General features: G+C 41.7%; 1 protein-coding gene across 1 annotated transcript; it reads right to left on the reverse strand.

The window, feature by feature from the left end:
- Positions 1 to 2,292: 2,292 nt before the first annotated feature.
- CA3H2orf78 (chromosome A3 C2orf78 homolog) lies at positions 2,293 to 10,726 on the reverse strand. The gene is made up of 3 exons (XM_060657479.3): positions 9,274 to 10,726; positions 5,218 to 5,979; positions 2,293 to 4,363 (listed from the first exon to the last, which is right to left on the reverse strand). Exons 1-3 carry the CDS (start codon positions 9,368 to 9,370, stop codon positions 2,445 to 2,447), a joined length of 2,778 nt encoding a protein of 925 aa, XP_060513462.3. The 5' UTR covers positions 9,371 to 10,726; the 3' UTR covers positions 2,293 to 2,444.
- Between the last annotated feature and the right edge of the window lie 1,836 nt (positions 10,727 to 12,562).

The following is a 12,562-nucleotide window of genomic DNA, read 5'->3' on the forward strand; positions in this document are numbered from 1 at the left end:
AAAAAAAAAGATGAAAGACCAACATAAATCAGAATTAGGAGGGATGATAGAGCTCAGGACAGAATTAAAAATAAAAGAAAAAATCAGAAATAAAGACTTAAGTTAAAAATAATACAAGCGTAAATGAACATAATGGATAATGCCTTAAGAGAAACAAATAAGAAAAGTGGGAAACTTTTAAAGATGAAAAAGAAGATAAAAAGAATTCCAGAGAAATGGCAAATATAAAAGGTAGGCAAAAAAGTCAGGACAACTCTGAAGAGAGTAATACAAATACATACAAGAAGTTAGTATGCTCTAAAAGTGACATTCTAAATCAGTGGAGCAAATTAGTCAATACATTGTGATACATTCATGTTGAGACAAATGGTTTCTCTAGAAGGATTCACATACAGTGTGGCAAAAGTAGATGTCTCTAAGGGGGCAGGGAAATGGGCAGCTGGGTATTTCCATTGAATACCTTTTGTACCTTGTTCTGTCATGTGACTTTATTACCTCTGAATTCTGACTGCCTGAGTTCAAGCCCCAACACCCCCAATTGCTAGCTCTTAATCCTGGGCAAACTTTTGACACTCTCCAAGCCTATGTCATTATCTGTGAAGCGGAGTGAAGAAACTCTCAATAAATGTAAAATACTAGCAGAAACAACCCAAATCTCCACCAACTGATGAGTGGATACACAAATGTTGCAGAGTCGTGCAACAGAATATTATAGTCATAAAATCAATGAAGTAGACACACTAGGACATGGATGAACTTTGAAAACATAATGCTAATTACAGAAGTCAAAGGGCACATATTGTACTATTTCACACCTATGAAATGTCCAGGGAAGGCAAATTCAGAGAGACAGAAAGATTAGTGGTTGCCAGTTGCCAGTGGAGGGGGGGAGAGAATGAGAAGTGACTGCTAATGGTCCAGGGGGGTTCTTTTTGGGGTGATGAAAATGTTATGGGTTAGATAATGGTGATGGTTGTACATGCTTGTAAATGTCCTAATGACACTGAATTTATAGTTTCAAAGGGTGAATTGTATGGTATGTTAATTATATCTCAATACAAGATGATTTTTAAAAAGCAAATTACCATAAAAAAAAATAAGCAAATTGCCAATTTTTCCGTGGTGATTTTCCGTTGTCCCCATCCCTCCCCTCCCCCCACTCCATTCCCTTTCCTGCCCCACCCCCTCCACGCCCTCACTCTCTCTACCCCCCCAATTCTTTCTAGCTGTCCCACCAAGTCCTAAGGAGCACCTCTAGACCTTTGGCACCTGCGTGCTACAGCCGTTGGAGCGCTACTGAGTTCCCTCATGTGCCCACCGCTCTTACCTTGTGGGAATGGACCCCTCCAGCTGATTTTCCTCCTGCGCTTCAGTTGGTCAGTTTTAGAGAAAGGGGCACGCACATCGGCGTCGATGGAGGACGACCTGGCAGGCCCCCCTGGTTAACGTTTAAGTCCCTCCGGAAGTTTGATCTCGACCACCATATGACTTCCGGATGCTCTGATCTGAAAGCCGGGTTGGCCATCTGCTGGCGCTTGCTAATACTGAAGGCTTTGGAGGCATATATAAGCCTCCAATTGAAGCCTCGTTCCTCTGCCCGCAGTGTGACCTAAGCCCATTGCTGAATCTCACTAGTAAAGTGGCACAGTTGTACTAGCGTTGCATGTCGTTGTGTTGGTTAACTGAAGTAGTGCGTTCACCGGCCTGGTGCGTAGGTGTTTAATAAACAGTGATTTGTATCCCAGGCCCTGTTCTCGGCGTGCCTCCTGCTTCTCGGCGGGCCTCCTGCTACAGCAGTTGGCTTGACTAGGCTCCAGTGATCAGCTGCCCCCAGGATAAATGTGAGCCCTTGCCATCCATCCAGTAGATGGATGATTTGTACTTACCTTACCCAGCTATAGTCATAGATGGATAGGACAACCCAAACATTTTGGAGGTATGTCTTGAATCTCTTGTTTTCTAAAATACTAGAGGGTGGACATGAGATGTAAGGCCAGCCTCCACGAAAGGCTTTACATTTATTCTGGTCAGCCTAGACTGACTCATCTCCTGTCATCTTCAATTCTATTTATTCTTTTAACCCTAACCTCAGACCCTGCTTCTGCCATTTCCCCCACTCCTGCTTTTTATAAACCTAGAAAATCTCTCCCCTTTCAGCCCTCGTGGCCCTTCCTCTTTTCTTCTTATCCCCTTTCCCTTATTCTCCCATCCAACTTTTGGTTCTTTCTCATGCAGACTTTTATCCCGACCCCCACCAAAGAAAACCCCCAGTTAACAGTATCTCAGAACTAAAAAGTCTTCTTTATTTCTCATCTATTAATTATGTTTATTATGTTTTATTAAGTTTTAAAATACATCTGAATAAATAGAGAAATTTATATCTATCTATCTATATATGGATAAATGGCTGGTACCCAGAGTGGTACCAACAAACGTAGCAGCTCTTATATTGCATAGCCATAGTATCGAGCAATTTCCATATCTTTTTCCCTCTCAATGAAAAACTGCACTTTCCCCAAAGAGGTGTATTTGGCTGCATTCTCACGCTCTTGTTGAGCCTGCCGCTTCATGGCCTCTCGCTCTGGCCTCTGTTCTTTTGTGATGGGCTTCGACATTACTGGCTCGGGAACATTGGGTTTTCTCCATGGAATAGGTTGAAAGCAGAAGTCTTGGAGTAGAAATTGATTGTGAGGTTTGGGTGGGGACTGGAGTTTGGTCACAGCAGTAGGAATGGGTTCCTGCTGGAGAGAGGTGCAGGATGACGTTTTGTAGGGTGCAGGTCTGGATGCAGCAGAGTGAGGGACACTAGGCCGGGTAGGGTTGGTCAAACCTGGTCGGGTTGGATTGGTTGAAATTGGCCGAGCTGGTCTGGCAGGACCTGTCAAGGAGACAGGGGTTGGCCGGGATGAATTGACTGCAATAGGTTGAGCTGAGCTAGTGGACCCTGGCCGGGCAGGGTAAGCCACAGCAGACCGACGTGAGGCCAGAGAGTGTGGCCTCCGAAGAACAGGTCGAGCTTGAGGCTTCTCCAAGGTTGGAAAAGGCAAAGGCACCAACTTGACCTTCCCAGGAGGTGGCAGCTCATACTGGGATGGAGATGGACACTCTGTGTCAGCACCACTGTCTTGTTTCTGGACTTTGACTTTATTTTTCTCAGGACCTTTACCCTCACGTGGGGTATCCAGCCATCGTTTGATAACTGGGGATGGCTGGGCAACTTTAGGGTTGCTGGAGTTTCCCAGGGCCCAGGAGGAAGAGAGTCTGATTTTCTTATCACTCTTTTTCCCCAGCGCGTGAAAAATCTGTACGGACTCCAACATGTGCATGCCTAGGCAGCTTCGAGGCTTTTTAAAGGTCTCTTGGCTAAACTCAGGTTGATTTCTCCTCCGCTTCATCTTGGGAATGGTTGGCTTCTCTTCTGCCTTGACTGTGTTCCCTGACTGCTTACTCTCTTCAGCTTTCTTGGGGTTGTTTTCTCTGCTCCTTTTGGTCTTTTCCTGCCCATGGCTCTTAGTTTTGCTGATCCTGCTGGATGCAGCTTTCTGAGATTTGCTGTTGGAATGCTTAGCTGCATTCACACGAGCCCTGTCACTATCTCCAGCATTGCAAATAACCACTTCTCCCCCTAACAAGCATCCTGGGTCCTTTGGCTGGATTTTGGTCTTGGGAACACCATTAATAGTCTCAGCAGCTTTGTGTTTATTCTTCCTGGCTTGATCAGAGGACAACTTTATGACACTTGACTTTTCTTGCACTTCATTCAACTTGATGATTCTGGTATCTTTGGCATTGATCACCTTGGGACCTTTGGGTTGATCAAGGTCGTTCAAGGAATTAAAGAGCTGGGGAAGATGAATATCCTCCACTAGAGTAGTGATGTCTGAGAAACCACCACTAGATTCAATCCCATTTTCAAGGGTCCCTTGGTCCTCAAGACTCATGCCATTTTTTCCCAGATCAGTGTTTTCAGAACCAGACTGCTCCTCTTGGCCAAGGGGATCAATGCAGGCCAGGAGCTGGTGAATATCAGGAATTTCTAAAGGAAGTAGTGGAGGATCTTGATTTTCTAATGGGATCTGGTAGGCATCCAGAGGCTTTGAAAGCTTGGTTTTAGTATCATTCAAATTCTTATTCTCAGTTTGTTCCTGGCTTGGAGCTGGAGGCAGTGCCAGCAGATTACTGGAACTCTGGACAGGAGCTATCACTGAGATGTCTCCAAGCTCAGGAGGTGGGTTGCTTTCAAGTACCTGGATATTTCTGCTACTGCAGGACTTGGGGAATTCTGGAGTTTGTGGCAGACAAAATGTCTGACTTGGAGATTGCAATCCCAGGGAAGTCTCCATCCCCAGGGAAGTCTCCATCACTACAAAGAAATCAAGGAAGAAGTCATTCCCTGGTAAGTGAGATGCTCCCCCAGACACCAAGACAGAAATCATGCACCTTCCAGCAATAGGCAAGGCGGTTCTACCAGCTCTTCTTAAGGATCATGGACAGAACCCTGTGCGAGGAGATGGGAGATGACTTCTAGTTCTTACCAGTGATCATTTGATGTCATTGATTCTTGCTTTTCTTTGTATTTTATACAAAGTTTAAGTAAAATAAGAGGCTAAAGTGGTTTTTAAATTATGAAATGTTTCTACAAAGCCTATAGAATCCTTGCAATTCTCCCCACTTTCCTTAGAGAATAAGAACACTTCACACCATGGACTAGGAGAGGGAATGGAGCTCTTTCTGATAAAATATATAAGGATAGATTCTTTGCCTGCTTGCTTTGGACAGCATCTCGGAACACAAGGTCTTAAATCCTGGTGTAAATTAAGGAAGTGAGGGAAAGTTAAACTGGCACTATCACAATAAGAGTTCCGAAATGCTTTCCAAAGAGACTGAAACAATAGATCAGGGAAGGGAGTTCATTACATTGTGGTAGTACAGGAGACTGATCAGCTAGAGCAGTGAAAAGTGTGGTAGCCCTTGTGTATGCACTTGGGGTCCTTGTACCTGTAGCATAGATGGCCATTTCAGTGTCCCACCTTCCCACCCCTATTTAGTGTTCTTATACAGAGTCTGAAAATGGAGAGCACTGAGTGAGGGTAGTGGTTATTAAAGTCTCAGGACTTAAATTCTGCTTCTCTGTGGATTCACTACTACTTGGCTGAAGATTTGACCCTGTTTTTGAATGCCGACCTTAATTCTTTCCCTCTTGCTATTTCTACTCACCTTGAAAACTTGTTTCTGTGATGGGTTGAGCAGATACAGAGTAGTAGATTCCAGAGGTGGAGGCTGGTGGTGGGACATTTGTGGGCTGAACCTCCTTTAGTACCATGACCATTTCTGGTTGGGGGGCAGAGGCCTTACTTCCTATGTATGACACAGAGCCATAGGACTGCAGGTAGGGACCAAGTTCTCCAGACAGTAGAGGTCCCAGTGTGCCTTGATTATAGTAATATACCTGGCTTCCTTCCTGGTAGGGAAGTGATAGGCTGTGTCCCCGATTTGGAATCTGAGATGGTGTTCCCTGAACAAGGCTGGCAGAAAGTGATGGATACAGAGGGACCATGTTATTGGCCTCTGAAGTTTTATCATACTGGGCTGCCATAGATATGGAAGAAACAGCCGTGTCCTGGTCAGTGACAGTCACAGTGAAGTCTCCAAGTGAAGATGACTTCTTTTCAGTGCTCCCTGTGCTATCCCACTCAAAAATACCTGGATAGGAAGCAGCTGAAGTGGAGATCTGGCTCTGGGCAGTAACTCCAGACAACATAGTTGTACTGGAATGTTGGTAAAGGTAGGCACTACCCATGAGTGGCTGGAAAGAAGTGCCAGAAGCTGATGGCAGTAGCCATGCCGAACTGACTGCTGGAGCAGAGACTCTGGAGAAGCTGTAGACACTTCCTGCTAGGGAAGCTGCATTGCTCACCACAGGGAGAGAGAGCTGCAGAGAGTTTGGAGTTCCAAGTAAAGATGGATTTTGGAAATTTTCTGTAGGGAACAAGAGGGTTATGAAGAATCAGGGAGATGGATCAATTCTCACTATGTTTGAGGAAACATATTATCTTAAAGTTGTTGCTACCAAGAAGCCTCTAATACCAATAGTTGCTGAGATACCAAAAATCAAACCATTTAAGATGGTTGTAAGGGCTGAAGTAGCTTGGTAGGTACCCTTCTATATTAACTGCCTGTGCTCCCAACTTGGGCACAGATGTGTGGAAGACCCAGGTGGTGTGCTTCGTACATCATTCCATAAGCAAGAAGCAACCTTCTCCCTGCCCTGTCTTTCCCTTGAGCCTACACCAGCTCACATACTGTTTCCTAGAAGTGTTATCCACTCACATACTGTTTCCTAGAAGTGAAGCACTTCCATCTTCGGAGGTCCTTAGAGAACCTCTGTTCTATATTCTCATTTCACGAGTGAGGAAACTGAGGCCAGGGAGGTCAGACTGACTTGTTCAAGTTCTCCCATTATGTTAGGTCTCATTACCAGGTTATAAAAACTAATAATCGTGACATCCTTGCCAGGACCCTACTCTGAGCATTATGCTGCCAGAAACCAGGAGAAATACAATGAATGTAGATCCTCCCCCGTTAGAAACTGATACAGCTATTACCATTGTAATCTTCAGGGTCTTGTTTTGCTTGTGCAGTTCGCATACAGCTCAGTCCAGCTGGTAAATTCAAAGGGTCATTCGTGGGGCTCCTGGTTGGCTCAGTCAGAGGAGCATGTGACTCTTGATCTCGGGGTTGTGAGTTTGAGCTCCACGTTGGGTATAGAGATTACTTAAAAATAAAACCTTTTTTTTTTTTTTTTAAGGGTCATTCTTCTTAAGCCTGGTTTCTGATCCTACCTCATAATGACTACCTGAAACTAAGTTTCTCAAAAAGTGCTTTTTGATAGAATCAAGTTATTTAAGCTGTCTCTGTGCTTCAGTTTACTCATCTATAAAGTGGTTGTAATAGTAACAACAATGGTAGTAGTAATAATTCGCACATGAATAAAAGTGATACATTACATATGATTTATATGAAGGAAGATATGTTCTGAAAAGACAGAAAAATCATGAAAAACACACATTACAGAACTAAGAAGAAATATATAGATATTAATGAAAACTGGGATATGTAGCAAGCATCAAGGCATAATAAGTTTACTGATATAACAAGTTCTTTATCATACATACAATATTACAGAAGTGAATATTGCCTATCCAATTTTGCTGAATACTACTAAACAAAATGGAGCCCACAACAACAGAAGGTGATTTTGAATGAATTCCTAACCAGGACATACAGACAAGGATAGATCAGTAAAAACTGCATAACAAGCAGCAAATGCCATAAATGTGAATGAATAGGTAGCCACAACTTTTGTAGACAAGTATTACAATGAAATCTGGTACAAAGCAGAGAGGAAAATAAGTGTAAAGGAATTGTTACTGCACTCAGTCCCATTTTCCCCAATATTACCCAGCAAGTAACAGATACTAAGTCTAATACAAATGTATATTTCAATATAATCATATAACAAAAGGAAGAACATTTAAAAAGCATCATGAAGGTTTTTCTATTTATCTAAAAATATATTTTAATCATCTTCAGCATTCAGGAAAATGTCATCCCCGAAGCCTATAAAAAAACACCATCGCTGAAATCAAACAAACAGACAAAAATGTTTAATGTAAGAAAACCCAAAGGACTCTACAAAATTGTTTTAGATAAATGTGGAATTAGGGATGTGGGGCTTGACTTTTCTTCTTAGGTTGCTGAGCTATGAAAACAGATGTGTGCTCCATGTTGGGAAGAAAGTAACTGAAAAGATGAAAGGAAGCCTTGAGGGGCGCCTGGGTGGCTCAGTCGGTTAAGCGTCCGACTTCGGCTCAGGTCACGATCTCGCGGTCCGTGAGTTCGAGCCCCACATCGGGCTCTGGGCTGATGGCTCAGAGCCTGGAGCCTGCTTCCGATTCTGTGTCTCCCTCTCTCTCTGCCCCTCCCCTGTTCATGTTCTGTCTCTCTCTGTCTCAAAAATAAATAAAATGTTAAAAAAAAATTAAAAAAAAAATAAAATAAAATAAAAAAAAAAAAAAAAAGAAAGGAAGCCTTGACTTGGAACCTACTTATCACACAAAGGAATTAGTCCTTATGATTCAGTCTAGGAGATACCAATTTTTAGATAAACTGAGTCTTGTTTTTAATAGGCAAAACACCTACATGGTTTAAAAAAGCAGAATGAAATAAAACTGAATATTCGGTTTCCTCCAGCCTCTTAGATACCCACTTTTATTAAGTTCTTGGATAAGAAGCATCATTTCTTTTTTTTTTTTAAGAAGCATCATTTCTAAAGCATATTTCTTAAAATGTTTACATTCAAAACTTTTCAGTGCCATCTGTGTTCAGAGAGGCAATACAAAAAAGCAAGCAAACAACAACTGAGTACGACCTTTCTGTAAGTTGCTTTTCCTGGTGATGCCCAATTCCGGCCTTACTTTCCTTCCTAGTCTCTTAATGTAAGTATTAGCTAAAATCAACTTTGTTTTGACCTGCTCTAAGCAGATTTCATTTTATGCTCTTTCTGCTTTAATTTAAAATCTTTGGTTTCCTTCAATATTCCACCCTAAACTACCTCTTCCCCCACCCTCTCCCCTTGAGAGCACCTCTATGCTCTTTCCTTTCATTCTTATATTTTCCCCTCCTCCTTGGTTCCTGGTAGCCTGTGCTGAGGGAAACAATCCTAAACTTCCTTACCTTTCAAGACTTGCCTCCCTAGAGCCCACTCTCCTCCATCCTCTTTTCCTGTTTTCCCTTTACACCTACATTAGTTAGAAAACACGTGAATTTGACTTTTTGAGCAGCACTAAATTAAAAATACTAAAGTTAAAATATTAGTGGAGGAACTGTTAACAGATGAAATATCTTGGTAAATGTTGCTAGTTTTCTACATAACCTAGGTTTTCTCTCTTTCTGTTGAAACACTCTTCAACAAGCCTCTGATTTCATTTTCGACATGGGTGCCTTTTAAGACTCAGTATTAGAAAAGAAAGGGACCAGAGAGAACAACCAATCTAACATCCTCATATAACAGATGAAGAAAAAACAGGTTTCAGGAGTCAATGACTTGTCCAAAGTCACACAGGTAATAAATGCCAAAGTCAAAACTGAAGTGAGGTCTCCAGAGTTTTAGTTCAATACTTTCTCCCATGATTCTATGCTATTTTGAATCTACTACTACATTTAGGGGCAAAAATAAAATCTAATGAAAAACTTTTAAGTTTCTTTCCTTACCAGACATGGTCAGAGAAGAGGAAACATCAACTCCGGATACAAAGGATGAGGAGACGATACTGGAGGATGTCTGAGTGGCTGAAGCCGAAGAGTGCATGTGTCCAGTACGAAGGTCACTGGTCACCGGTCACTGGTCACTGGTCACTGGTCACTTGCGATGATCCAAATTTATTTACAGGTGACTCCATGGAAACCCCAAGATTCCACCAGGTGGTGGGGGTTTGGTGGGAGAATGATGTCACAAAGCAGGCAGTTTAAAGGTACGAGGTAGCCAATAGGGAGGTCAGATTCCCAACAAGAAGACGGGATTGGTGGAAGGAGTGGCAGGAGAACTAAAACAACACCTAAGTGGTACCTAATCCTATAAGACAGATGTGATAGTCTCACTTTCTCTCACATTCTTATCTTAGGGAAATCATCTCAATGTTTCTTAGAGGTGTTCATTAATATAACGAACTAATAGTTATTCATAGTCTATGTATTATATTTTATCATCTGTATTCTACATTTACAATTATATATCCAGTTAACTAACATCCTTAGAAAGGAAAGGCACATCTAGGTTGAACAATTAAAGGGGCTCTGAAATAATATTAGTGGATCTGATTAGTAAACTTACTGCAGCTTTTAAGAAGCAAAGGAAGGAATTAAGGAATTCTTTTTGTAACTTGATTAAAGAGTAGGGTGAAGTTTGTTCAGTGCTTCAGTGAAGTTTGTGGGGAACAATGTGGTGCAAGGCTCGTCTCCTTGAATCCTACCTTCCTTGGACTGGGCTGTGCTGGGCAAGGTTGAATTTAGATCTCTCTTCTCCTCTCCTTCATCATAGGCATTGTTTGTGGGAGGGGTCTTGATCTTGCATTCTTACACTCATGGATGTTACTTCCTGTCAACCTCCAGCAGCAGGAGTCTTTTGTTCAGTGCCTGATGCTTTGCAGAATGAATTCTGCCCGTTAGAAGCAAATACCAGAGAGTCGGAAGACACAGATGATTGCAGATCTTTCCTTTTCCAGCATTTGGTTGCAATTCTTTTTGCCCATAATTTGCTCCCTCCATCTCTGGGCCACACAGGCATCCTGCAATCCCATCCAGCTGTTTTATACGTGAGAGGCATTCCGGGCATTCAGGGTACTTTCCCTTTCTCATTCTCACATAAGTGTATCCAGTGTGGCAGTTACCATAGCCTCTTCCCCTCTTGCAAACAGCCACTGTAGAATCTTGGGCCTCTAGGATTCTCTGCCTGCCATGCTTGGGTGCAAGATCAGGCAAAATGAAGAGTACAATAGTTTACAGAAAGAAGAGGACATTCATTGAGAATAGGGAACATGCAAAGTGAAAGGGTACAGGAAAAAAGAGCCTCGTGTGGATTTTGGGTTTCTGTGAGAAACAAGTTGACACATTTTGGCCTCATTTTATAGTAACAGAACATGCAATTATATACATATAAGTGTAAATCCGTACTTATATATTAACATAATATTGACACAACAATGATAATATCAATGCATATATAATATATTGATTATAATATAACTTATATAACATATATGAGTATTTAATATCTTATATTCGTTAAATAAATATATTTATTTATGCAACTAGATAGTGCAGCATTTGCCATGAATTCTGTACACTAAAAAGAATAATCTTAAATATATTTTTTCACTTTGTTTTGTGTCATATTACCTCATTTATATCATTGATCGGTATGTTCACAGGATATAAGTTGTTTTTAAATGCTCCATTTTTTCTATATTTTTTCCCTTGTATTTTTAAGGTATCCAGCATTGTAAGACATATCGCATGTTTTTCTCTTGATGATTCTTTTGAAGCATCATGAACTAATCAACCTGCTGGATTTTGTGGAGACACTTAAAAAGGGTCCATGAGAAAGGCCCTGTGGTGAGTTACACTGTGCACCCAAGCATAAGGAAGATGTCTGCAGCCAGCTGGAACTGGCCTGGATTACCTCTGTTTTTGTTCCCCGGGTTAGTACTTTTCTTACTAACCACTCTTGTCCCTGTGATGAAGTGAGTTAGTTCTGAACTGCTAATGCTTTTTATGTGAAGTAAGCTGGTTTGGGGGAGGAAATCTATGGATCAAGTCATTTTCCTCAGTGGTAAGCTTTTAGGAGTGCCCAGATCAGCCTACCTATGGACTTTTCTGGGCCAAAGAGTACCTGTGGCCAAAGAGTAGGAGGTACGTGATAGAAGATGCCAAGAGCCCACAAGAAGATAGCTCACAGGTGGTACCTCCAGAGACAATGTTTCATTTATAGGCCTACTTTTCCTATTATGAGATATGAGTTTGTTCAGTGATGGGGGATGATGCTTATCTGAGAAGAAATTGTGAGGGGTGTTGCAGCATAGAGATATGGCTTAAGCTTATAAATGTTTTCCAGCGTTTTTTTCTCTAAGACTCATACCTCAAATAGCCTACCTCTATGATATTAGTATATAATGTGAGGCTAACAATATATAGGAAATAATAGGCAAGCCAGACCAGTTTCTCTTTTCTCTATGTTCCTATGGAAATCAAGGGAATCTATAGCTACTGCAGGTTAGGGTGAGTGCTGTAAGGTTGGAGGAAGTGTAGTAACACAAATTGTGGTAGCAGTGAAATATTTACATATTAAAATATCTAGTTCCAACATTCAGTTCTACTTAAGCAGACCCTTAGTTAGGCCTTTCCTGGCTCCCAGCCTCTCTATCTTCTCTCCAGATTTTCAGCCATTTGACTTAACCTACAGAATCATCTTAATTTCTAAAATGGAGGAGGAATAACCTAAAAAGCTTTAGTCAAACACTCTGGAACTTAGCATCAAGCCCTATCCTGACCTAAAGTCTTATATTTGTGGTTAGAGTATGGTCTTATCCTATAGACCCTCTTCCTGCATTTTGCAGACATTGGGATAAATAGGACTTGTCTTGGTGTAACATATCCAGTCCATCTGCTACTGCTACTGCTCTCCTTTACTTCCCCTTTTGTTACTTTTTGACTGGGTTAAAGACTAGAATCCCTCAAACACCAAAGGTTTGGTACCTGGGGCCCTACCAGATACTAGTAGATTTTGTTAGTGTCAACTACTCAGCTGTTTGGTGTTCCAAATATCCCTTGCTCCTATATTTTCCATTCCAGTATACTACATATCTATTAAGGCATTCTTTTCTTTTCTTCTTTTTCTTTTTTTAGAGACAGAGAGTGAGTGGAGGAGAGGGGCAGAAGGAGAGGGAGAGAGAAAGAGAGACGGGGAGAGAGGGAGAGAGGGAGAGAGAGAGAGAGAGAGAGAGAG

Source organism: Panthera onca, chromosome A3, assembly GCF_046562875.1.
Source record: "Panthera onca isolate mPanOnc1 chromosome A3, mPanOnc1 haplotype 2, whole genome shotgun sequence".
Classification (NCBI taxonomy): domain Eukaryota; kingdom Metazoa; phylum Chordata; class Mammalia; order Carnivora; family Felidae; genus Panthera; species Panthera onca.

What these genes read in the sequence shown, in the direction of transcription:
- CA3H2orf78 (XM_060657479.3), bottom strand. Translation starts at nt 9,370, where the DNA reads ATGCACTCTTCGGCTTCAGCCACTCAGACATCCTCCAGTATCGTCTCC. An exon ending in CTCTTCTCTGACCATGTCTG is followed by an intron (nt 5,980 to 9,273) that starts GTAAGGAAAGAA and finishes TGTTCCCTACAG; the next exon opens with AAAATTTCCAAAATCCATCT. An exon ending in CACAGAAACAAGTTTTCAAG is followed by an intron (nt 4,364 to 5,217) that starts GTGAGTAGAAAT and finishes ATTTCTTTGTAG; the next exon opens with TGATGGAGACTTCCCTGGGG.